This window comes from Lycorma delicatula, chromosome 12 (assembly GCF_047948215.1).
Source record: "Lycorma delicatula isolate Av1 chromosome 12, ASM4794821v1, whole genome shotgun sequence".
NCBI lineage: Eukaryota > Metazoa > Arthropoda > Insecta > Hemiptera > Fulgoridae > Lycorma > Lycorma delicatula.
The window spans coordinates 73380814-73406166 of NC_134466.1; the positions used below are offsets into that span (position 1 = coordinate 73380814).

At 29.9% G+C, this 25353-nt stretch overlaps 2 protein-coding genes across 7 annotated transcripts in view; one reads left to right on the top strand and one right to left on the bottom strand.

Annotated features, from left to right (window-relative positions):
* Nucleotides 1-6524, bottom strand: part of LOC142333496 (vacuolar protein sorting-associated protein 45-like) — a 43760-nt gene extending 37236 nt beyond the window's left edge. For all 4 annotated transcript variants that reach the window (XM_075380748.1, XM_075380746.1, XM_075380745.1 and 1 more), the window contains exon 1: nt 6283-6524. In XM_075380748.1, the coding sequence (XP_075236863.1) occupies nt 6283-6336 (54 nt within the window). In that variant the 5' untranslated portion in view covers nt 6337-6524. The remainder of the gene's footprint in view (nt 1-6282) is intronic.
* A 253-nt stretch (nt 6525-6777) lies between these two features.
* Nucleotides 6778-25353, top strand: part of LOC142333495 (E3 SUMO-protein ligase RanBP2-like) — an 87717-nt gene continuing 69141 nt past the window's right edge. Inside the window, exons 1-2 of one of the 3 annotated variants that reach the window (XM_075380742.1) lie at nt 6778-7115; nt 24377-24580. The gene's annotated coding sequence lies outside the window, so the exon portion shown is untranslated. Of the gene's footprint in view, nt 7116-19708; nt 19740-24376; nt 24581-25353 lie in introns of those variants that run through there. The other 2 variants (XM_075380743.1, XM_075380744.1) reach the window with 2 other exon arrangements.

Sequence of the window (25353 nt, forward strand, 5' to 3'; positions counted from 1 at the left end):
TACACAAAAAATGTCAACATATAACAGCATGTTAATAGAGCTTTTAATTATATTAATAATTAAAAAAAAGGACTAACAAAAGAGATTAATAGAATAAAATACATAGCTGTTAATAATGGTTATAAAACAAAACGGATAAATGCATTAATTAATAAAATAAATAATAATAATCAAAATTTTCTAATAATATACAATAATAATAATCAGCATATATGAAAAGACTTTTAATTAAAGAATTGAAGATAGCATAAGACTATTAAGATAGAAAAAAATTGAATAAGAAGTTATGTGAAAATAAAACCATAATAAACCGTAATAATAAATCAGGGTTCCAACCAAATTTTAAGATTTGTTTTTCCTGACTTAACGTTAATGCTATTGCCATTTACTCCACAAATATATCGATATTTAATTCTTTTGCAACCTTCTCCATCCCTATAGCAGCTGAACTGACACTTTTTTATTATTTATTATTACAGTCATTTTTTAAATTTATTTCTTAATGATTTATTTTACAACGTACATTTAAAATTAGACTATTTTTTGTGATAAACTGTTTCAGTAAATTTCATCGCAAGCTACAAAAAAAATAACCATATTTAATAAGTTTCTTGCGTAAAAATGAATATCATGGTAAATAAAAGTAACAAAGATAAGAAATAAACTAATTAAACCAATCCTTTTTTCGTGTTTAGCCTCTGGGAATCACCGTCAGGTATTACTTCAGAAGATGATATGTATGAGTGAAAGTGAAGTGTAGTCTTGTACAGTCTCAGGTTGACCATTCTTGAGATATGTGGTTAATTGAAACCCAACCACCAAAGAACATCGGTATCCACAATCTAGAATTCAAATCCGTATAAAAGTAACTGCCTTTACTAGGATTTGAATGTTGGAACTCTGGATTTCAATATCAGCTGATTTGCGAAGACACATTCACTACTAGACCAGACCTAGACCTGGGTTAACTAAACCAATTCTTAAAAATAATTAGCTCACACCTAAGATTGCTAAAACTTTTTCACAAAAACTAGCCTACATTATTTTGCAAAGAAAATAAAAAAAAAAAAAATGCTAAGAAACACAGATTTCAATTTAACAAAGAGTATATGTATGATCACAACTTAGGAAAACTAAAATCACCATGGCTAAAGTAATGTAGATAAGAAAATTAGAACAGAAAACAAACATTAAGATTTACTTGAAAAATATTTTGTCATTATTCTAGCATATTTGCAGAATGCCATAAAAGTATGGTGGAAGGCCATGATTAATGACATAAGAGCAATTAGTAGCCGCAAGCTGGAATTTTGATGCTTTACAACTATCAGAAAACATAGTTTAAAAGTTGCAAAATATCTTTACATACACTTAACTAATTTTGTACAACACTGAGAACCCACGTAATCTCCGCCTTAGAAACATTGTCTTTATAACAAAAATTTTATAAAAATTTATAAGATGATTTTATCATCTTTGCAATCTGTGACTATCTACTGCAGCAGCTGATATTTCTGTTCTCACATTAACAACAGTTAATCGAGTGCATTTATATAGAGAGTATATATAAAATAAGTTCCTCTTCATATTTTTTTCCTGTAATTGTTAATTTAGCATTATTTTCATATCTTATGTTATTTCTATGTAAAAATTGATGGTAAAGATAGGATTTCCCTATCAAATTTCAAGGTATCTGCCATTAAAAGCCTACCAATTGAGGATTCTTCTTTGATTACTCTGTTACTTAAGAAAAAATATAATCAAAAACAGTTGCATTCATGATGATTTATTGATGTATTTTACATTCATTGATCATTTTCTTAAAATTATTTGAAATAGTCAGTGCTTAAAAAACCTGTGTGGCAGATATTGAAGACCTGAAGATCAGGAAACTAATGCGTATCAATACCTTAACCCTCTTATCCTTACAAGTATAGAGTAATACAAGATGGAATATACTATTACCTCTAGGCAGTCAAAGTATACACTCTTTCTGGCTAGTATGTACTTTAATTACTCTTATACTTCAATGAAGTTGTTCAATATACTTTAACCTATAGGTTGAAAGATTTCATTTTGACATTCAATTTTTTTTATCATTAACTGCAAAAATTAACCAGAATGGTTTCAAATTTCAGAAAAATTAAGTAAATTTTATTTTTACCTGGTTTAATTGTTATTAGTCAAAATCTAATATCAGAAATTAAGAAATAAGCACCCCCAATCACTTAGTCATTTTAATGACTAATATTTTGAATCGGATAAAGATATTTATGTGCATTGTTTGCCATCAGATTTTACATAGAAATGATGTGTCATATGATTACAGTATTAGTAAAATAAATGTTGAATCCAGTATATTTGAAATAATATGACGGTCAACATTTTGAAGTAGATTAATATCTAATAGGTTAAATAGTAATATTATAATACGTTAAATAGGTTATATATAAAAGAGATGTAGCATTAGTCAGGGTTCTCCAAATTAAGAGTTCTAGAAAAAATAGGATGGGGAATTACTGTATATACACTTGTATATTATATATTTATATCGTAGCCACTGTAATGGACAAAACATAGCAAATATTGATGTGTATACCATTGGTGGTGTTCTTTACAAAAGAAAAAAATAGCACTTATGTTTGAAGAGTTATGTCTTAAAAATTAGTTAATTAGTTAAGCGCCATTTTTTTCTTTTGTAAAGAACACCACCAATGGTATACACATCAATATTTGCTATGTTTTGTCCATTACAGTGGCTACGATATAAATATATAATATACAAGTGTATATACAGTAATTCCCCATCCTATTTTTTCTAGAACTCTTAATTTGGAGAACCCTGACTAATGCTACATCTCTTTTATATATAACCTATTTAACGTATTATAATATTACTATTTAACCTATTAGATATTAATCTACTTCAAAATGTTGACCGTCATATTATTTCAAATATACTGGATTCAACATTTATTTTACTAATACTGTAATCATATGACACATCATTTCTATGTAAAATCTGATGGCAAACAATGCACATAAATATCTTTATCCGATTCAAAATATTAGTCATTAAAATGACTAAGTGATTGGGGGTGCTTATTTCTTAATTTCTGATATTAGATTTTGACTAATAACAATTAAACCAGGTAAAAATAAAATTTACTTAATTTTTCTGAAATTTGAAACCAATATCTGTGTCACAACTGACTTTTATTCCATTCTCATATGTTAAGAAAAAGTACAATTCATCATTATTATTACAACAAAAATATGGTAAAATTTAAAAACTACAGTACAGCAAGATTTTTTTCTTGCCAGGATTATTGACTTCTGAATGGACGTCATATTGATAAATTATGGAGGGTGGAATATATTGAAGAGTTATACGGAGGAAATGAATTAGAAAATGGTATTATAGAGGAAGAAGAGGAAGTTGAGGAGGATGAAATGGGAGAAACAATACTGAGATCTGAATTTAAGAGAGCATTAAAAGATTTAGATGGCAGAAAGGCTCCTGGAATAGACGGAATACCTGTAGAATTACTGCGCAGTGCAGGTGAGGAAGCGATTGATAGATTATACAAACTGGTGTGTAATATTTATGAAAAAGGAGAATTTCCGTCAGACTTCAAAAAAAGTGTTATAGTCATGATACCAAAGAAAGCAGGGGCAGATAAATGTGAAGAATACAGAACAATTAGTTTAACTAGTCATGCATCAAAAATCTTAACTAGAATTCTATACAGAAGAATGGAGAGGAGAGTGGAAGAAGTGTTAGGAGAAGACCAATTTGGTTTCAGAAAAAGTATAGGGACAAGGGAAGCAATTTTAGGCCTCAGATTAATAGTAGAAGGAAGATTAAAGAAAAACAAACCAACATACTTGGCGTTTATAGACCAGGAAAAGGCATTCGATAACGTAGACTGGAATAAAATGTTCAGCATTTAAAAAAAATTAGGGTTCAAATACAGAGATAGAAGAACAATTGCTAACATGTACAGGAACCAAACAGCAATAGTAATAATTGAAGAACATAAGAAAGAAGCCGTAATAAGAAAGGGAGTCTGACAAGGATGTTCCGTAGCTCCGTTACTTTTTAATCTTTACATGGAACTAGCAGTTAATGATGTTAAAGAACAATTTAGATTCGGAGTAACAGTACAAGGTGAAAAGATAAAGATGCTACGATTTGCCGATGATATAGTAATTCTAGCCGAGAGTAAAAAGTATTTAGAAGAAACAATGGATGGCATAGATGAAGTCCTACGCAAAAACTATCGCATGAAAATAAACAAGAACAAAACAAAAGTAATGAAGTGTAGTAGAAATAACAAAGATGGACCGCTGAATGTGAAAATACGAGGAGAAAAGATTATGGAGGTAGAAGAATTTTGTTATTTGGGAAGTAGAATTACTAAAGATGGACGAAGCAGGAGCGATATAAAATGCCGAACAGCACAAGCTAAACGAGCCTTCAGTAAGAAATATAATTTGTTTACATCAAAAATTAATTTAAATGTCAGGAAAAGATTTTTGAAAGTATATGTTTGGAGTGTCGCTTTATATGGAAGTGAAACTTGTACGATTGGAGTATCTGAGAAGAAAAGATTAGAAGCTTTTGAAATGCGGTGCTAAAGGAGAATGTTAAAAATCAGATGGGTGGATAAAGTGACAAATGAAGAGGTGTTGCGGCAAATAGATGAATAAAGAAGCATTTGGAAAAATATAGCTAAAAGAAGAGACAAACTTATAGGCCACATATTAAGGCATCCTGGAATAGTCGGTTTAATATTGGAGGGACAGGTAGAAGGAAAAAATTGTGTAGGCAGGCGACGTTTGGAATATGTAAAACAAATTGGTAGGGATGCAGGATGAAGGGGATATTTATATACTGAAATGAAATGACTAGCACTATATGGGGAATCTTGGAGAGCTGCATCAAACCAGTCAAATGACTGAAGACAAAAAAAAAAATTTATAAATTACCAAAAATTCTCTAAAGATGACAGAATCAACATAGAAGGAAAGTGAATAAATTGTACAAGTTATACAGATGATGTGCTCTTTTTTTAGGAGATTAAGCAAAGAATATTCAACAAATAATTTCAAAATCATAAGTCATTGTATAAAAATGACAAAATATGGTATGAAAATGAACGTTATGTGAACAAAGAAATGTGGAGGTCACAACAAATGTCTGCACAAATGAAAACTAAACAAGTAAAACAATACAATTAGATATATTTTTAAAGGAAGATTGCAAAGAAAACAAAATTAAAATAGCGTTTTTTAAATTAGCCAACTGGGCTGGTTTAACTTGTTTAACATCTGATTTTCAAGGTTGAAGGTTATGGAATTCAAATCCTTTCTTTTTCTTTTTCTGTTTAGCCTTTGGAAGCAACAACAGGTATTACTTCAGAGTATGAATGAGGATGACAGGTATGAGTGTAAATGAAGTGTAGACTTGTACAGTCTCAGTTCGACCATTCCTCAGATGTGTGGTTAATTGAAACCCAACCACCAAAGAACACCGGTATCCACGATCTAGTATTCAAATCCGTTTAGAAGTAACAGCCTTTACTAGGATTTGAACCTTAGAACTATGAGGTTCAAATCCTAGTAAAAGTTAGTTGCTTTTATACAGATCTGAATACTAGATGGTGGATATCAGTGTACTTTGGTGGTTGGGGTTCAATTAACAACACATCTCAGGAAGTGTCAGCCTGAGTCTGTACAAGACTACACCTGATTTATATGTCATACATATCATCTTTATCTCAGTGGGGTGTGGCGGTGAGTCCTTATTGTTCCCTAGTTGAACAGACCAACTTACAAATCCAGAAAAAATTAAAAATATTTTTATAAAGTAATTCCTTACCATTTGTTTTAAAATTACTTATTTACAAAGAAAACTTCTCTCCTAGCAATAAATCAATGCCGTTCATAATTTACTATAGTTCATTTTTGGTTTTTGCAAAAAAAAAATTTTTAACTCGATAAAAAAATAAACATCAACTGAAATACTAGTTAGTAAATATTTAGGTAATTTGAGAATTAAGAAATTCTATAGTGGTTAACAATTGTATTCAATTTTATGCAAGGAATTCCATTCTCTTATAACACTCGATTACAAACGTTAAATATTCTGTTGTTTTAACATTTTTTTTGGATCTAGTATGATAAACTGAATTTTTGGATTTCCGTAAAAAAATCTACACTTCTCACAGTCAACTATAAAACTAATTGTACTTAATAAAACACTCACTTAAAACTCACTGTTTGTTTATCCATCAACAAAACTTTCATTCCAGGACCACTTTCTTCTGCCATTTTAGTTATATATGACTTTACAGCAAATATAATATTAATTTTAAATTAAGGTTAGCTTCCAAACAGCAATTATACAGTCTAGTCAGAAGAGTAAATAAATCTTAACCAAAATCCTATACCAGCTGATAGATTCATCAAATCGTTGTGAAAAATGTTAAAACAACAGACATTGTGAAATTTAACATTGTGAAATGTTAAACTTGTGGAAAATACCGTGAACAGAAAAGAACAAATATATAATTTGTATGTGCATATATATATAAAGAGTCAGTATGCGAGTTTAATTTAAAATCAAATATTTAATAGAGAAGGTTCTTTAATTAATTTTTTACCTCTAGTACTAATCGCAGAATTTTACATTTAGTTAAAGTATTATGATGTTGGCAACATTAATTGACTGATTGGTTATTTAACAATTTTTTTAATCCCCCGCAACCACCGTTAGGTTTTCCTTCAGAGACTGAGATAAATGATTCGTATTGTGTGAAACTGCCGTGCTTAACCAGGATTAACATTTGCACTTTAATTTTATAAGCGTTTTAGATTTTAGTTAAATAAACTATTACTGTCGTTTTACAAGTTTGTAGCCTTGTTTTTATGAAAGGAAAAAAATAATATGAATAGAATCCACCAGTGGTCTCGGGCTGAAAGAAATTAAAGATGGCGCGGCGTACACTGTTCGGTTTAGAGCTAACGGCTACTCTTTGTTTGTCTTATTACTTTGTTTAATTGTCTTATACTGTTTTAATTTAGATACGTGATTTTCATTATTGATTGAGGTAAGTCTTTTTTAGATTAATATTATTTTAATATAACTGTTTGTAGTCATAATTCCTGTTATTATTTTTGTTTGCGTGATTTAACCGTACTTACCATGGAATGAAAACAATTTTTTGGTTAGAATACGATTTTCACCTGCTTATTTTTTTATATCATATACAAACGTTTGTAATATTATTTACTATTTCTATATTGTTAGCCAAATAGAATCGTGAAAGAAAACGAACAAAAATGAAACAAGTTACATGCTTGGTTATATTTTAGGTTTTATTTTATTTGTTTATTTTATTTACAATTTAAAACTTACATGGTCATCCGTCAGACCTAAGTCTGTCGACAGATATACTAAAGAGTTATTATTATTATGATGCTTTTACGGCCAACATGGGACCACTTAAGTCAATTTTAGTTGGATCTTTTCTGAGAAAAGCGTGTTATTTTACTCTTTCGAGCTGCCCAGTATTTCTTCATCCGTTCAGATCTTGCTTTCTTTTCTTCATCCGTAAACACCCTCTTCGTTGTATTTTGTCGTTTGTCTGTCTTTTGTTTAAATCTAATGCTTTTAGCTTTGTAATTTTTCCAGTTTTATTCTGTAGGTCGGTCAGGGAAATTCCCAATTCTTTCATATCTTCTCTAATTTCTTTGATCCATCCTACTTCTAGCTTTTGGAACCAGAGCTTTTCAATGATATTTCTTGACAGTCTTGTTTCCGGTGTCCTTATGAGATGACCGAAGAAAGAGATTCTTTTTTTTCGCATAGTATCAGTAACAGGCTCTATTTCTCGATACACCACCTCATTTGGCACAATCCACCATTGGCCTTCTTTTTGGTGTTTTTTATTGATACACGTTCTGACAATTCTCCTCTCTATTTTCAGAATTTTTTCGATTCGGTTTTTCTGAGTGATTTTGAAAAGGGTCTCGCTTCCGTAGGTGACTTCTGGCTGTACTACAGTTTTATGATGTTTAAGTTTTGTTTTAGCAGAAAGGCATTTTTTGTTATATGTTGACCGAGTTAATTTTTGGGATTTAATCATTTTATTTGTCCTGTTTTGCCATGTCACTTTTTCATTTAAATTATAAGTTATTATTTCCCCTAGATATTTAAATTGTTTTACTATTTTAATTTTCTGATTGTTTACCGTAATGTGCTCTATTACCAGAGGATCTATGGCCATTAGTTCAGTTTTTTCGAAAGAGATATGAAGCCCTATCTTTTGTGCTAGGTTTTGAAGGCTCATGATTTGTGTTTTGGCTTCTTGAATATTATTTGCTAAAAGAGCGAGGTCATCTGCAAATCCTAGGCAATTTAGTGTGATGGAGTTTTTCTTAGTACCCATTTTTATATTTTTGGGATTTATTTCATACCATCTTCTCATGACAAATTCGAGGGCGCAGTTAAAAAGGAGTGGTGAGAGGCCGTTTCCTTGCCTCAATCCAGTTTTTATGTAGAAGGGTTGAGAGAGTTCACCTCTGAATTTCACTCTGGACTGGGTATTGGTTAAAGTTAATTTTATCATGTTTACGAGTTTAGGGTGAAGGCCCAGGTTTCTCAGGATATTCAGCATGGATGGTCGGTGTATACAATCATAGGCCCTTTTAAAGTCGACGAAGGTGATTATTAGTTGTTTTTTCCGTCTTTTATATAAGTCCATCATAAGTTTTAGGGATATTATTTGTTCCGGGCAACCTCTCCATGGCCTAAATCCCCCTTGGTATTCCCCAAGTTCCAGTTCAAGTTGGTCTTTGCATCGGTTGTATATGATTCTCGACAGGATTTTGTATGTGCAATCCAGGAGAGATATGTCTCTGTAGTTTTCCGGATTAGTTTTATCCCCTTTTTTATGTAATGGATGGATGAGGGCTGTGGTCCAGTGTTCTGGAAGTTTTTCTTCGTTCCATATTTTCACGAGGCATGGATGTAGGGAAGTTTTGACTGAATAAACTGATGAGTGTTTCCAGAGTTCTGGGAAAAGCTGGTCTTCTCCGCTTGCTTTGTAGTTTTTTATTTCATTTAAGGCTGCGAGAACTTCTTGAATTGTTGGCGGGTTGATATTTACCGGTGAAGTTTTAACTGGAGTTTCAGTGTCAATCTCAAAAAGCTCTGGGGGGTCGTCACAGTTGAGGAGTCTATTGAAGGTTTCTGCCAAAATTTCAGCATTTTCTTTATTGGTGTGGGCCATATTTCCTTTTTTCCTCTCAGCATAAGGGTGGGTGGTTCATATCTTTGAAGAGCCTGACCAAAAATTTTATAATAGTCTCGGAAATTAGTTTTCTTGGAACTTTCTTCTATTTGCTGAATCAAGTTTTTTTGGGCTTGTCGTTTGGTTCCTCTTATAATTTTCTGAGTTATTTTCCTTTGTTTGGTGAATTCATGGTTAGATTCTTCAGTTTTCTGGGTTTGGTGGTTGATCCAAGCCCGGTGTCGGTCTTTGACTGCTTTGTCACATTCTTCATTCCACAATTGGTGTTTTTTTCTTGGGTTTATAGGGGCTAGTTCTTCAGCTATTTCTTTCAGTTGGGATGTCAGTTCTTTTAAATTATTAGTTAATTTGATTTTTTTTGTTGTTTCTTCAAAGATGGCATTGTTTATTAATTTATGTGGATCATAAGCTCTTTTGTTTTTAGGTTGGGATTTTTTCTTTTTATGCGGGGTGAATTTTATTTTAACTTTAATTAAGTAATGGTCCGATCCAGTATCTGTTCCTCTCAAGACTTTTACATTATAAATCTCCTTGTGATAATTCCGGTCCATGCAAACATGATCCAGTTGCCATTCTCCTTTTTTCCAATCTGGGTGTTTTCAAGTCTTCAATTTGTTTGGTTTTCTCATAAAATAGGTGGATTTTGAGATCATATTATGGTTTCTGCAAAATTCGACAAGTCTTTGGCCGTTCTTGTTAGTTTTCTTTTGGGCACGCCATTTTCCGATAATATCACGATATCTTCGTTCTTTACCAAGTTGGGCATTAAAGTCCCCTATTAAAATCTTCATGTGGTCTTATTTATGTTGTTTGCAGTTGGGTCAAGAAGTTCCCAGAATTTGTCCATCTCTTGTCTATCTTTTTTAAGATTGTTTTTGTCATTTGTGGGAGCATGGACATTTATTACGGTGTAGAATTTATCGGCTGATTTTAGGGTTAAGGTTGAAATCCTGGGGGAGTAAGACTTAAATTCTACGACTGAGTCAATTATTTTAAGATTGATTGCAAATCCTGTTCCGAACTGTGGGCAATTCTTCATCACACGTTTCCCGGGGATTCCTTTGTAAATTCTGTAACCCTGAGATTCAAACGGCTCTCGATCGGTGTTTCTCATTTCTTGAAGTCCTGCGATTAGGATATTTTGTTTGTCCATTATGTCTGTTAGAGTTTTTAGTTTGCCGGGTTGAGTTAGAGAATTAATGTTGTGAGTGGCAATGTAGTTTATTTGCTTGTGTCTTATACTCAATTTTGAAGTTGTGTTGTTTTTGGGTGTTTCCAAACGCTCCGATTCATTGTTATCTTTTAAGCAGCTGCCCACCGGATCCGAGTGCAGCCTTCTCTGGTATTTACCAGACGGTGGATTTTTTCTTAAAAGACCTTCCATATTTGACTTTCAAAGGCAAGTCAGCCTTGGGTGGGAATAAATTCCCGAGTTACAACTCTGGATGTGATCCAGAGAGGTGATTCCGATTTAGTTCACCAGTAGAAATCTCCACGTTTTTAACTGGTTATCCAGACGAACCAACGTGGAGGCGCAAACCTTTTTTTGAATATATATATGTATATATATATTCAAACATACACAACAATTATCAGGGTACATAGGTAGGTACATTCACTGCTAGGTAGGTAATACCTATCTAGTAACAAATTTGTTAACTGATCACTACAATTCAGAGAGCGAATCATGTACAATATATATATATATATGTATTTATATATTTATTAAAAAAATATATATATATATATATTTTTTATTCAAGCCGCATAAAGTATTTTTTTTAATTTTATAATTTTTTAATATTTATGAATACATATTTTTATATGTTGATAATTTTAATTTTTTTAATTTAATGTGTGATTTTTAAAAAAAAAAGTTTAACTGATTATGAGGCAAACCCTTGAAAGCGCTGTTATAAAAACAGTAAGCATAGGTAAGAAGCATTATTGAATTCTGTACTGTTGGCTGTAAACTGTTTTTATACTTTGTATAAAAACAAAGATCAATTGTAAATAAATTAACAAAATATTTAGCTACGTATATACATATATATATATATATAAAATCCAAATGTATAATAAATTTCAAAAATAGTTTGCAATTTTAAATAAGCAGCAAATAGAACTTTAAATCTTTATAAAATACTTTACTGTAAAAAAATTACTTCAACCATGAAATACATTTTTTTTAATAAATAGAAGGCTTTGTGATGAGATCTATCTCGGTTACTCTATCTATCTCATTATTAGCAGAAATTTGCTACAGAAATAAGGGTTTATTTACAAGCTATAACAAACTTCATAATTATTAGTCTTATTCTCAATATGTAGATAACTTGTATAATTTTTATGATACGTACAACAAATTAAACTTTTAATTAAATATGTGAATAATTTTAATCACAAAATTAAATTTATATATAAAAAGAAAACAATAACTGTACAAGTTCCCTTGACCGTGCAATATAAGAAATCTTCATAATTGTTAATCTTTAAAATATATAACAAACCAACAACAGACATATATCTGATGATATGGTGATTCAACAAGCCGCTTTCACAAAAAAATGGCTCCTTTTAAGTGCTCTCATAAATAGATTAACAATACCATTAATATCTAATTGTTATCAAGATGAACCTGATACAATTAAATGAACTGCTATATACGCACACATTAACTTGTAGACAAATAAAAAAAAAGAAATTGAAATTGTTTTATTTTGCCTGAGTGCACTAAAATACTTCCTTATATTATTAAAAACTAACTAAAAAAGATCAATAGTCAGACAATACAGCCTTCAAAACTACCAACATTTAAATATGTTAAAGAGAAGAAAACATACAAAAACCATGGAAAATCATTCAGGATGTGTAATATTAAGGCAATGATTGTAACAAATTATGTATAAGCCAAATTGGAAGGAAAGTATCTTAAAATGTTATTAGAAAATAAAATTATAAATAAATAAAATACATAATAATTGTAATTAAACCATTTTTCTAATTTTATATTTATACAACTTTCAAAATTTATAAAAAAATTGCGTTCACTTTATGTGGACTGTAAATTGTGTTATTTGTGGGAACAATCAGAACAAAACTAATATAAACATTTAGCACCTAATGTGCTTTTATTTAAATTTATAAAAAAGGTGATATGTTAGGGGGCATGATAACACCCACTAACATAGCACTGAAAAGACGTGGAAAGCTATTCAAAAGTTGGTTTGGTAGGTGTTGTCACATCTGCCTTAGAATCCAAATCTTGTATAATAAAACTTTTTGTTTAGTTCTCTTATAGAATATTTACTTGCACTAAGATTTGCAACAATGAGCAAATAAAAAATGCTCAGACACCAAAGTAAATGGTTCTTTACAACTGGAATAAGAAAGCTCACAGAAAGTTGGAATAAGTGCCAAAATGTAGCGGATTTTACTCAAAGTATTAGTTTCATTAAAAAAATATATATCAATCAAAGTAGCCGAATATTTTGTAATTTATTTAAATTTGATCTTTTTGCTGTCATTTTAAAGACAATTAAATTTAAGAAAGTTCCCAGAATTTGAGCCCATAGTCAGGTTATTGATACAATTCACAGTTGTTAAAAAAATTATGTCAACACTTCTTATTCTATCACACACTGAGAATGCTTATTGAGTGAAGGATGGCTCTTGTTAACAGTAGATGTGAGGCATAAGGATTTTGGTATGTGAAAGAAGTCTATTGATTCTGGGAACGTCTTGATCTAATATATGACTATTTAATTATATTATTTATGTGAGTAAAGTGCCTTTCTTGAGCTACATCTTAATAAAAATAAAATTGACTTAGTGTTTATTTATTATAATTTATTGGCCTTTTTTTTATACTGAAATAAAATTTTATTAATGCATTGATTAAAGTAATACAATCGAGTCCTGCTTTTCTTAAATAATGTGGAACAATACATTTTCTCGTATTCAAAACTGTATATTATGTAAGATTGTTAAAAATAATATTTACTTTATAGGAACATTATTGTTTCCTGGATAATTATATTTTTTAAATGGTATTGACTACCGTGGTTAGCCTTTTAATATACTAACAGTATTTAAGGAAAAGATATCGTTTAACTTTAGTGATCTATTAAACGTGGCGTTAATCATTTCAATTTTTATCCTTAATTACAAATTTTTATATAATATTCTGCTGCTAGGATTTAATTTATTAAATTATTTATATATTTAAAATAAATGTAGTATTCACTATAAAAATGAACCGCATTATTGATCAGTTATTGTAATAAAATAGCAAAGATATGCTTAAGTCAACGTTAATAAAAAATTTAAATCTATAACTATAGTAATCATCAGAAAAGAAAAACTTATTTTTGAGAGTTATATCTTACATTGACCAGTTATTTTTATGTTATGATAGAGTTTCAATTTATTTGAAGAAAGCCAGTAGGAAATATTGTAAATTTTATATTACAATAGAAGGTGCCTATTTTTTCCATCTGTTTTTATGATACTACATTTCAATGTTCTATAATTTTGTTAAAAAGTTTTATAAAAAATTAGTGTTTTAAGTATAGAGTTTTTATCTGTAATTTTTTTTTTAACTTTTACGTCAGTTTGTTTCATTATGGCAACTGTGTTATTTGTGGTAATTTCAACTCTCTATTATAGAATAATTTAGTTGCTTCTCAGTACTCCGCTATCAAAGAGCTATATATACAATTATTATATCTGCACTATATTCGCCACATGCTTTTCTGAAGCAGCTTCACTTTTTACTGGCAAAAAAATTAAGATTCTCATATATTTTAATAGAAATTCTTCCCTGTACAACTCTTTTTACATTCCATCGTTCATTGAAATTATGAAACTGTGAACTGTGATTAAAATTTTTTTGTTGAAACACTTAATTTAAAGAAAAAAATTCTTTTTTTCTGACTGCTGAATTGCAGAACATTGAAATTACACTCCATACCAGGGTACCAGGGTGTGTCTTTTTATGCATAATTTCTACACATTTTCTTCAAATACATTAAAACTTTCTACCATAATGCAGAAAAATACTAAATTTAATACAGTATAAAACTCTATTTTACCAATCGAGTGGTTCATGACGTATAAATCTTCAAAGATAAGATTTTTATGTGACGTGTATTATAAATATCCATTTCATCATCAGTAGATAGAATTAGATTAACCCAAAAGGAAAATGTATTTTCCTTTAAATATGACATTAAATATTAGAGAGCTCTTATGATTTTGATGAAAATAAAATTCTTGTTGAAACCAGAGACTTGGAATATCTGAATATTATTGTTGCTTACATACAAGTTTTATTTTTTTAGTGTTGTGCATATTTTTTTCTACTAATAAATATAAAACCTATTAAAAAAAATATAACAAAAAAATGTACATAATTATGCAATCTATTAAAATATATAAAAGCATGATTTGTAATATACAAATTATTTTTATTATAAAAATGTATGTTTTTTCTTTTTTTTACTGTATTTGTGAAATTTAATGAATGAATTATTTTAATGCGATATAATTAATTCAGTTAATACACCATGAATTACTTGTGATGATTGTTGTCACAGTGTGTACGTGTGATTCTGAATTATGTTGGTCTAACTTGATAAATGGATTAATAACATGAGATTTCTACTATTCTGTTCAACAGATAAAAAATTGATGCTGAGAAGAATGAGTTCAGGGCTGCCAATGAGATGTCAGATTATAATACTAGTATATTATTATTGAAACTGAAAAAATTATAATTTTATTAAAATTATTTGGGTGTACAGTACAAAATAATATCATCTCTTTTGATTTCAAATAGAATTGTGCGAGAACATTATTCTCAGTAGAAAGGGGAACATTAATTTGTTGCATTTACTATCTATCCCATTCTTTCTTAAGCTGTAATACATGTAAATAACTGAGTTACAAATTTCTAAAAATTATATTTCACTATACCTCCCAGTCTCTATGCTGATATGCAACCATACATTTCTTTAATGGAAGGAAATATATGGTTGCTCACAACTGTACCTCACTTTCCCTAATAAGCCGGGTGCGGGATAATGATTGTTATTCTTAGAGGTATATTTTTGCAAGTGATTTATGACATATGTCAGATTGTCTCCAACCATTATGGTTTTGGCACTTAAATTTTGTTATTACTTGTTAATGTTAATCAGATATCTAATCATCATTGTAGAGTCACCACAAATAAAAATCATGAGTATTCAAATCATGAATAATAATTATACATGAGTGAATCATGCAAAATGTAAGCTTACTGATTCTGCTTTAACCCCCTTATGACATGTTTCAAATTACTGCTAATTTGATTATTTGTCAACAGTGCATTAGTCATGTGTATCACTATTTAAATTCTGTATAAACAAATAGATCAGAGCAATTTAATGATTTTTCAAAACTTTTTGGATTACAAAAATGTTGCCATTGTAGAAGCATTTTTACCAGTTTTTATAAATTAAATGTTTTAAAATAGTTGTTTTGTTATATTTTTTTAATTTTCTTATTTTCAATATAATGTTTTGCTTGTATTAGAATATCTACTTACAACTAGCAAACTTTCTGTCATTCAAAATATGGAAATAATTCTCATAAAAAGAGAAGTCTGTACTACAGGAAGGAGAGATATTATGACTGTTTCCTACAACAACAAAAAACTATGGTGCAAAATTTCATGTACCTTTTTACTAGTTTTATCTCTTTTGATAGGGTTACATGTAATGAAGATAAATAAAAAAAAAAAAAACATGTGTTTTGCCATTCCCTACACACACCAGCTCTGTGTGCCTGAATCGGTTAGTGTTTTTTTATATAAAAATTATTAATAAGTAAATATAAAAAATTGTAACTTACTCTACTATTAATTTGATAATATTATAGAAAAATTAATTTAGTTATTTTTCTGCCCAAAAATTAAGTATAGAATATTTAATTCCATATTTTTTGAATTATTTCTATATTTGTTAATATATAGAAAATAATGTATCCAAAAATAATTTTTAAAAAGGTGGTATAAAGAAACTCATAAGCAAAATAATAAAAAAAAAACTAATTTCTTATTATATGATATGAACAAAAGTCCTTCTTGTATGTTACATCTGACCAACCACACAGGAAATAAGTGACTCACTGTGACTGTTTATTTTTTTTCTGTTAACTGGGCATATAATACATCATTCTATTAAATTTGACAAGCAAAATAGGAAAATGATTACAGCTCATTTTATTTGTCATATTTCTTGACTGTATTTTTTCAGTTCTTGCAACTGTAATTTCCTCCCTAACATCCAACATCACATCCTGCCTCCTTGTCTAATTTCCTGACTTATTCACTATACATTGCTTTCAAAAAAATGTATTATCTAATGAAAAAGTTCTTGGTCTGTTTCTCAGTTCTTCTATACATAGATGTTAATTCAGGCAATCAACATATCCCATGCCTATTATTGCTGTATTATCAGCAATATCATAGATGTTTTTTGATACGTATCAGTCACGTTTAAAAAAAAAACGAGAAAATATTTAAAAAGTATTTCACGTAACAATAAAGGCCATTTTACCTTTTTAAAATATATAGCTAATTTATTAATCATCAAATGCAGACACAGATAAAAGATTTTGTTATTAACAGAAATCTAAATTTTTTTAAAAACAAAAAACAGAATTTAAATAAAATATTGACACCCGAAATAATTAATAAGTAGCAATTATTAGAGGACATTTAAATAGAAATTAAATAGAAAAAATTTAGTCTACAAAAGAATCGGAAACCTCTCTTTTAGTGTATACTAAAAGAGAAATGTATAACTTACTTGAAAGCAAATTATTTTTATTATGTGTAAAGTAATCTATACATAAATTTTATAAGAATTTTAAAAGAACTTACCTGGTTTACATGTTGAATTCTTTTCTGAACGGTCGTTCAGATTCGTTTAAAATATTCCTAAATATTAATAATGTTCGCCAAATACAAATAATCAAGTAAACAAAATTTGATACGGCTTTAATAACGACGCTACAAATCGTAAAGAAATATTACTTGGTGTATTTGACAACTTTAATCGTTAATAACAATAATACTAACTTAACAAATTATCAGAAAGAAAAGATTAGATTATATATATATAAGTTTGGTTTATTTTCTTTACATTGCTTTATGTAATGGAACAGGTAATAATATTATAAACAAATATAATTTTTCATCAACGAACACATTTTGACACACGCAGTTCTTTTTTGTTGACGAATTATGGCGCGAACCAGATGAAGGATGAGAATCGGAACATTCTAGAAATTTTGCTATCTGGTCCCATTCACTCGTGCACACTCCCTCACAATCATCACTACGTACGAAGTTATCACAGGAAGTAAATTTTGTTCAGAGCCATCTTTTTATTTTACTAATGTTAGTTTTTTATTTATTATTACTTCCTTATATTAATAATACAGATTACTGAATTCATTAGTTTTAATTTTCGAGTTAATAGTTTTTAATTCCTTGTACGAAGTAAAGAAAGTATATTATGATCGTGAAAAATTTTCAGATTTCAATGGAAATATCCGTTTTGACCATCCCTGAATCCATTTTTACTAGTTTTGGCGTGACGTCTGTTTGTATGTATCTCGCATAACTCAAAAACGATTAGCTTTAGATTATTGTAATTTTTTATTTAGGACTGTTGTAACATCTAGTTGTACACTATCCCTTTTGATTGCAATCGACTGAACAAAAAGTGCCGAAAATCCAAAAAATTGGGAATAATAAGCCCTCACTGAGAGCTTTTCAACGATATATCATAAGTATATATATATATTTCACTTATTTTATATTATGGACGATAACTGCCGTAATTTTGCGCCAATCACTTTCAAATTGATACATAAAATATAACTGCCCAAAATCTCGATCGAGTTCGTTAATGGGAAAAATCGGACTATGGCAGTGGAAATGGGGTGGCTTTTTTTAGAAAACAAAACATCGCTATAACTTTTTATTAAGTAGAATATTGAACTTCCGTTCAAATTCCTATAAGGGCCTAAAATATATGTAAGTAAAGTTTTTTGATATCGCCAACTATTGGCCCAGGGGATGGAAAAATGGGGTTTTGAAGACAAAAAAATCATACCTCCCTTAATAGGCACAATATCGAATCTGTTTAAAGTGATCGTTAATCCTCTAAACATTACCTAAAGCTTTTGTCTGAAACAATTTTTGATATGACCAACCCTTTCGGCAAGGACGACCAAAATATTACCGGAATTGTAAGATGGGCTAAAATTGTCGTACGCTAAACATGTGAAATTTTTTTTCACGTGCAGTTATTTTTGTATCGAGTAAATATGAAGTTTTTCTTAACTTTAAGGTGGAAATCTTTTTTATCCCATACTTAGCACCGGTGAAATCTACCTTCGCCTTCCGGTGTGCCGAAAGGGGTTTTTTTAATATTATAACACTTTTAAACTACTTTCAATATAATTTATTGTAAACGTATTTTTTAACTGTAATCAATAATTAAAAAAAGTGGTAGCATCTCGAGTGGTAGCGTCTCGGCCTTTCATCCGGAGATCCCGGGTTCGAATCCCGGTCAGGCATGGCATTTTCACACACGCTACAAATCATTCATCCTATCCTCTGAAAGTAATACCTAACGGTGATCCCGGAGGTTAAAAAAAAAAAAAGTAATAATAACTATGTTTCTTTCCAAACCGTTAACTGCCATCCTTATTTCATAATTAAAGAGAAGAAATAACTGGATATTAATGTTGTCAATTGATATTAATAAATTATTTAAGATAAAATAGATTATGAATATTTGTTTTTATAATGCGTGATGAAGATAAAAGTTCGTTGCCGCCCTGTCTCATCAGCGTTTTGTTGCTGTACACAGTTATGTAACCGTTCCTCACTCCAATCACGTACGTTCAAGGTGAACAGAGTCTTATCGCTTTTATATATCCCTTTACCCAGTGGCAGGAAATAAAGTCAAAAATATAAAATAAAACAACTTAAAGCAACTTTAAGCTTTGTGTTCGCTTTCACCGTCTGAAACAGTTTGCGAACCGAATTTTAGATGTAATAATTTTTCATTATAATGTTGTTGTTTAAAACAAGTAAGTGGTTGTGTGTTTCGATGATGGTTGATTCCGTTGGCGACGGTGGGGGGGGGGGGTGATGGAGAAGCGCATCATGAGTGTAAACTAACGAAATTCACAGAGATGTTTTGTCTTGTAGTTAGTTATTGGCGGGAATTATCGGTAGATAGGCGACTGAGTACGTAGTGCCTTCACATAACGGTGTTGTTTAGTCTAACCTAATCGACATGTAACGTTATCCAAATTTCATCTTTTTATTGAGATATGCCTTATTACTGATTTAAGGTGAGTTTTATTTATTTTGTTAATATTATTACATTTTTTAAACAATAATTAGCAGTTGTTTTATCCTGTGTATGTATTATTCAAATTATTTATTAGATTAAAAATGTTAGATTCCAGTTAACGCCGATTGATTTTTACAAACTAAATTTAATAATAATAAATAAATAAATTTGTTGTATTTATCAATTAATAATTTATCCAAGTACTAAATGGCGGGTAAACACTATCGAAAAAAATAAATAAAGAGAAACAAATTTATGGTTGTATTTTAGGTTATTTGGCCATTAACGGTGTATATATTTAACTAAACTGATATAAGCAAAGGGTATTTCGTGAGTGATATATTAGATATATTAAGTTTTAAGTCTGGTAACGAGAATGAATCGTGCTAAGCGAGAAAATAATTCGCGTCTGTATCGTTATAAAGAATATACTGATTTACTGGAGCTTTTTGGGTTCGACACCCAAAATAGCTTACCGTTTCTTCACCGATCTCAGTTAATGTCGTTAAATATTCATAAATGAATGTATTCTCGGGAATAACACAAAAATTTGAAAAAAATAATTTTTGATAGGAAAGAAAGCTACAAATAATCATTTTAATAAATTCGTAAAAATATTTTTAGAAATCTATAGTATTTTTTATTTAACATATATATTTAACAATAATTAATCGTAAGAAAAGAAAAAAAACATCGGTAGCGAGTTTGTAGAAGGCGACCTATATTTATAATTTATGTGAGGTTCTGAGTTCGACCCCGGGTAATTGTCATATATCTTAATAATTATGCGTACATAGTATTTAAAGCAGAAATTATTCGTAAAAAGTGTACGACATATATACAACAAACAGTCATTACAAATTTTTATATTTAACATTTCCCGTGTTTACTTTATATTTTTTAAGCTAACAATTTATGAAGTAACATAATTTAACGATGTACTCGTATTTTCGAAATAAAATTCTATACGCGTAATTTTTTATTACTACAAACGACGTTGTAACTTTTCTTCTCGTCGGGAAAAATCTTTGGATCAGAGGTTAAAATTTACGTAAATTTTTCATTTACAGTTACCGTTTTTTTGTTATAATTCCAACGAGAAATTTTTTAAAGCTTTTTCACGAACGGAAAGGCATTAATAAATTTAAAAAGTGTCGAAAACCTTAACGGTCAATTTTTTTATTACAAAGTTTTTGTAAAAATGCACTTTGAGTGAGAAAATTGAAAAAATACAAACATGTTTAAGTAGCCCACCGCATACAGCGAGAGAGATTGACGGAGGGGGAGAGTGAGAGAGTGACTGGGGAGAGAGGGGTCGAGTGAGAGACAGAGCGGGTAGTGTGAGAGAGATTTGGTGGGAGAGGGTGCGAGGGCGATGGAGAGAAATTGAGAGAGGGGTTGGTAGGGGGATCAGTGATGGTGAGGAAGCGAGACAGAGGGTCTCCCTCTCACTCTCTCTTACTTCTCTTCCCTTCTAATACTATTCTTAATACGTAGTGGTATATAAAACGCAGCTCTAACATTGTGACTACAACAGGTGCCATGTTGCCAATTAACCTGAGTTTTCCTTCCCCCCTGACCCTTTGGCCGCCAAGATCGGCATCAGGTAATTTACTGCGTTTGAGTTATTCAACACTTTTACATAGAACACATATTCCAAGCTAACCAGTAAGGAAGATGAATGAAAAAAATAATTTTTAATATTTTTCGTAAAATTTTTATTATTTATTTTTTTTTAAATTTAATAATGAATCATATTATTATTTTACTATTATTTATATTTATATATTAAAAAAAAAAAAAAAATCGTGTTAAATTCTTTGTTTGACAATAAGGTCAATGAACTTTGATATTTATCGTTTATGTATTAGTGTTAAAAACTTAAAAATCATACTTGATAACTTTTTTGTTTATTTTAATTTTTTTTATGTTGTTATAATACAATTAGTAAAATAATCACTGATTTTATACATCCGACTCTCGGTAACCGGACTTACATTTTATTTATCCGTAAAATTTACATAAACTATTGCTTGTTTAAGTACTCGAATTATCAGAGATTTTCTTGTTACAAAATTGTGATTCAAATTAAATATAATCTGAGATTAATGTTTGTTAAAACGTCGATTATTCGGACCTCCATATCTCAAACATTTTTCGACTAATTGCGGGGCCTTTTATCCGGAGGTCCCGGGTTCGAATTCCGATGAGGCATGGCATTTTCACACGCTACAAAATTGCCATCTCATCTCATCCTGTGATGCAATACATAACGGTTGGCGCTGTGGAAATGAAAAAAATTGTAGATACTGTGTATGTTGTCAATACGAGTAAAATAAATTAATAAAAAAAAGCTGGTTATTTAGTGTAACATAACTTATATAAATCATACTGCATCATCTGCGGAACTGCTCGGCGACGGCTGTCTACAATCCCGTTGCTACGAGTGGTACCCCCACCCTTCACAACAGCTGTGTTGAAGGTTAAACTGCATAAAGCAATTTTAACTTTATAATACTGACTAAAATAGAGTCTTTCGGTTCATTTTTTTTTTCTCACACCACCCGGCATTTTTATTTTTTTTTATCATTTTTATTTATTTATTTTGTATTTTAAATACACGTATAAGCAGCACGGATGTAAGTCAATAATATCGAAACTTAGTTCTTCAATATCCTTTTTTGTTTTTTTTTAATTAGCTCTAAATAAATAAATTTAACTGTATGGAGACTAAATTGATTCTAGGCGAAATATTTTATAAATATTATAAATCGATTATGTTTTGAAAAGGATTATGTTGTGAGAGTCGAACCCAGGATCTTCAACTTAGATTTTTTTAATATTGATACTCGGATATACATTACGAATTGAACTACTTGTATCCAAACCGGGAATTGAACCCGAGACCCTTCAGCATATCTCTCGATTTTTTAAATATTGTTTTTTTATCGTTAATAAACAGTATTTTTGAATGAAACTGTGTTAAATAAAGTAAAACTCTGTTTTGGGGGAAGATCAAGTCTATTCTTTAACGTTATGTAATATTTATTTTAACGTTAAGTATGTGATTTTGTGCGGAAACGAAGAATCGAAATCGCGACTTTCAATTTGTCAGTCTTTTTTTTTTAAACTGAGAATCGAACCTCCAGATTTTCATTATTTAAATCCTTTTTCTTTAGTTTTTAATCTTTTTACGATCTTATTTTTAAAAAAACTTACATCAGAAAAATTGAACTCTGTGGTAATCAAATTGAGTTTAAATTTTTTTTTAATAACGATTATGCGTGCAATTGATAACAACTCTATAATCGAATCTTCAATTTAATTTTTTTTTAACGCATAAAACTCCCTACAAGTATTACATATATGGAGTGATTCCCGAGCTGTAACCGTACCCTAAAAATTAAATATAAATTTAATACAAAAATTTAATCTTCTTTAAAAAAAATTCAAATTTTTTTTGAATAAAGGACGTTTAAGAAATTATATGAGGCTTTAACTCGACGAGTACAAAAACCTGACTTTTTCTGCTCGCGGAAACGATAATACTATTTTAATTCAATAATTTATTGTTATTAAATATTCACCATAATATTAGGTTGGTGGTTGTGTGTAGAAGTACGGTATTTCAATTCTAAAGCGAATTAAAATTTAAAGCCTGACAGGGATATGAACCCGGGACCTTTCGGATAAAAAGGGAAGACATTACTACTCCACGTCGGCGACTGGCGAGGTGATTAGTTGATACGTGCTGAAGTATTAATTACCTGTGACTTTCAGTATAGTCAGTTTCACTATTGCGTTACCGAGGTGACAAATCGATTACAAAAATGCAGTGAGACGCGAAAAATTATAAGTTACTTTGTAATATCTAAGTATAATTTTTGAGATAAATCCATACTAAATGTGTGTTTGCAAGTTTGTGTTCGCGCGCTTTTTTGTATTATAGACGGGCTGGGCTCTACTGTGAAATACGGTAGTCGGCTTGCTGAGATAAATTTAGAAATAATCCTTTTATATCATAACCCCCTTATGTACTCATTAATATTTCTTATCTATATTAAAATAAATGATCCTGTTTTTTTTGTTTTTTTTCTCTGTGACTAAAGACGATATGGTCTAAGTTATTGTAAAATTGTGTTCAGATCCTGACAGGGAATCGAACCCGACACCATTGGTGTAGCAGGCAAGCATGCTACTTTATGTGACACTAAAGTGGTGACGTAACATTTTTATTTTTATTTACGCTATTACGTTTTTTTATAAACTTTTTTTATATTAAAAGAAAATAGCAATATTTAGTAAAAAAGATGAACGGGCGCTCTCTAGTTTTTTTTTAAAATTAAAATAAAATATGCGTGAGTGTAAATTATATCCGTAAATTGAATATTAGGTAAAACGAAATAACTGAAAACCTTAACATTACAGTTTAACGTTGGTTACGTTCCTTTGTTAACTTTGTATACATAGGTTTAAGCGAAAATTTGGTTTCAATTATTATTTTGTAAAATTAAAAGTTTTCAAATCTGTAAAACATTAATGCTATACTGTCGGTTGTTATTATGAGAGGAGAAACAGTACAGTGTAGCCAATACATTTTAGTTGGCGCGCTAATTTTCATAATTTATTTTGCAGGTTTGTTGTTCGGACGTAGTTTGAAGCGACAGAGAAATAACGTGCGTGGCAGAGAACGAAAGCTTATGGAATCTAGCGACATTACAGATGGCCCTGCAATATGCAGTTCAATTTGGATCCTCGTGTCTGCGGTCATTCTTGTTTAACTATTTCTTATACGTTGTTTATTTTTGTTTTGGTTAATGACCTTCATTATTGATCGAGGTAAGTTTTTTTTAATATTAATATTGTTTTAATATAGCTTAAAATAAGTGTTATTATTTTTGTTTTCTTATCACGCACTGTAATATTTGCAGTTTATAAAATAATATTGCGTTTTTAACCTAGAAGAATATTTTTTTCAAAAATAATATCGATCAAGTTGATGCCACTACAACGTTTTAATTAAATTGTACAATTATAAAGATTATTATTTTTTAAGATATTGTAATTAATTTTAATTTTTTTATTTACAAAGATACTAAAAAAAAAAAGAAGAACAAATCAACTTTAATCAAACCAGACTGTTTTCATGTTTTACACGGATTTGAATACTAGATCGTGGATACCGGTGTTCTTTGGTGGTTGGGTTTCAATTAACCACACATCTCAGGAACGGTCGCACTGAGAATGTACAAGACTACACTTCATTTACACTCATACATATCATCCTCTGAAGTATTATCTAAACGGTAGTTACCGGAGGCTAAACAGGAAAAAAAGACTGTTTTCATGTAACCCGACACGATACTTCAAAAGTAGAGAGGCAGCGGTATTTTTTTTATCTACTACTATTGTCCTTTTCCTTGACTTTTTTCATTCATAAAAACTATAATTTTTAAATTTATAAAGAAAAAATCATTAACAAAAGTATAAAGAAAAGTTTATACTGGATTTACTCATAAAAATAAATTTTTCAAGTAATTAGCTGCAATTAAAATGTTTCATTTGTAACTCGCTAGTTCGATTTTATTTTTACAAAACTGTTGATCATTTTA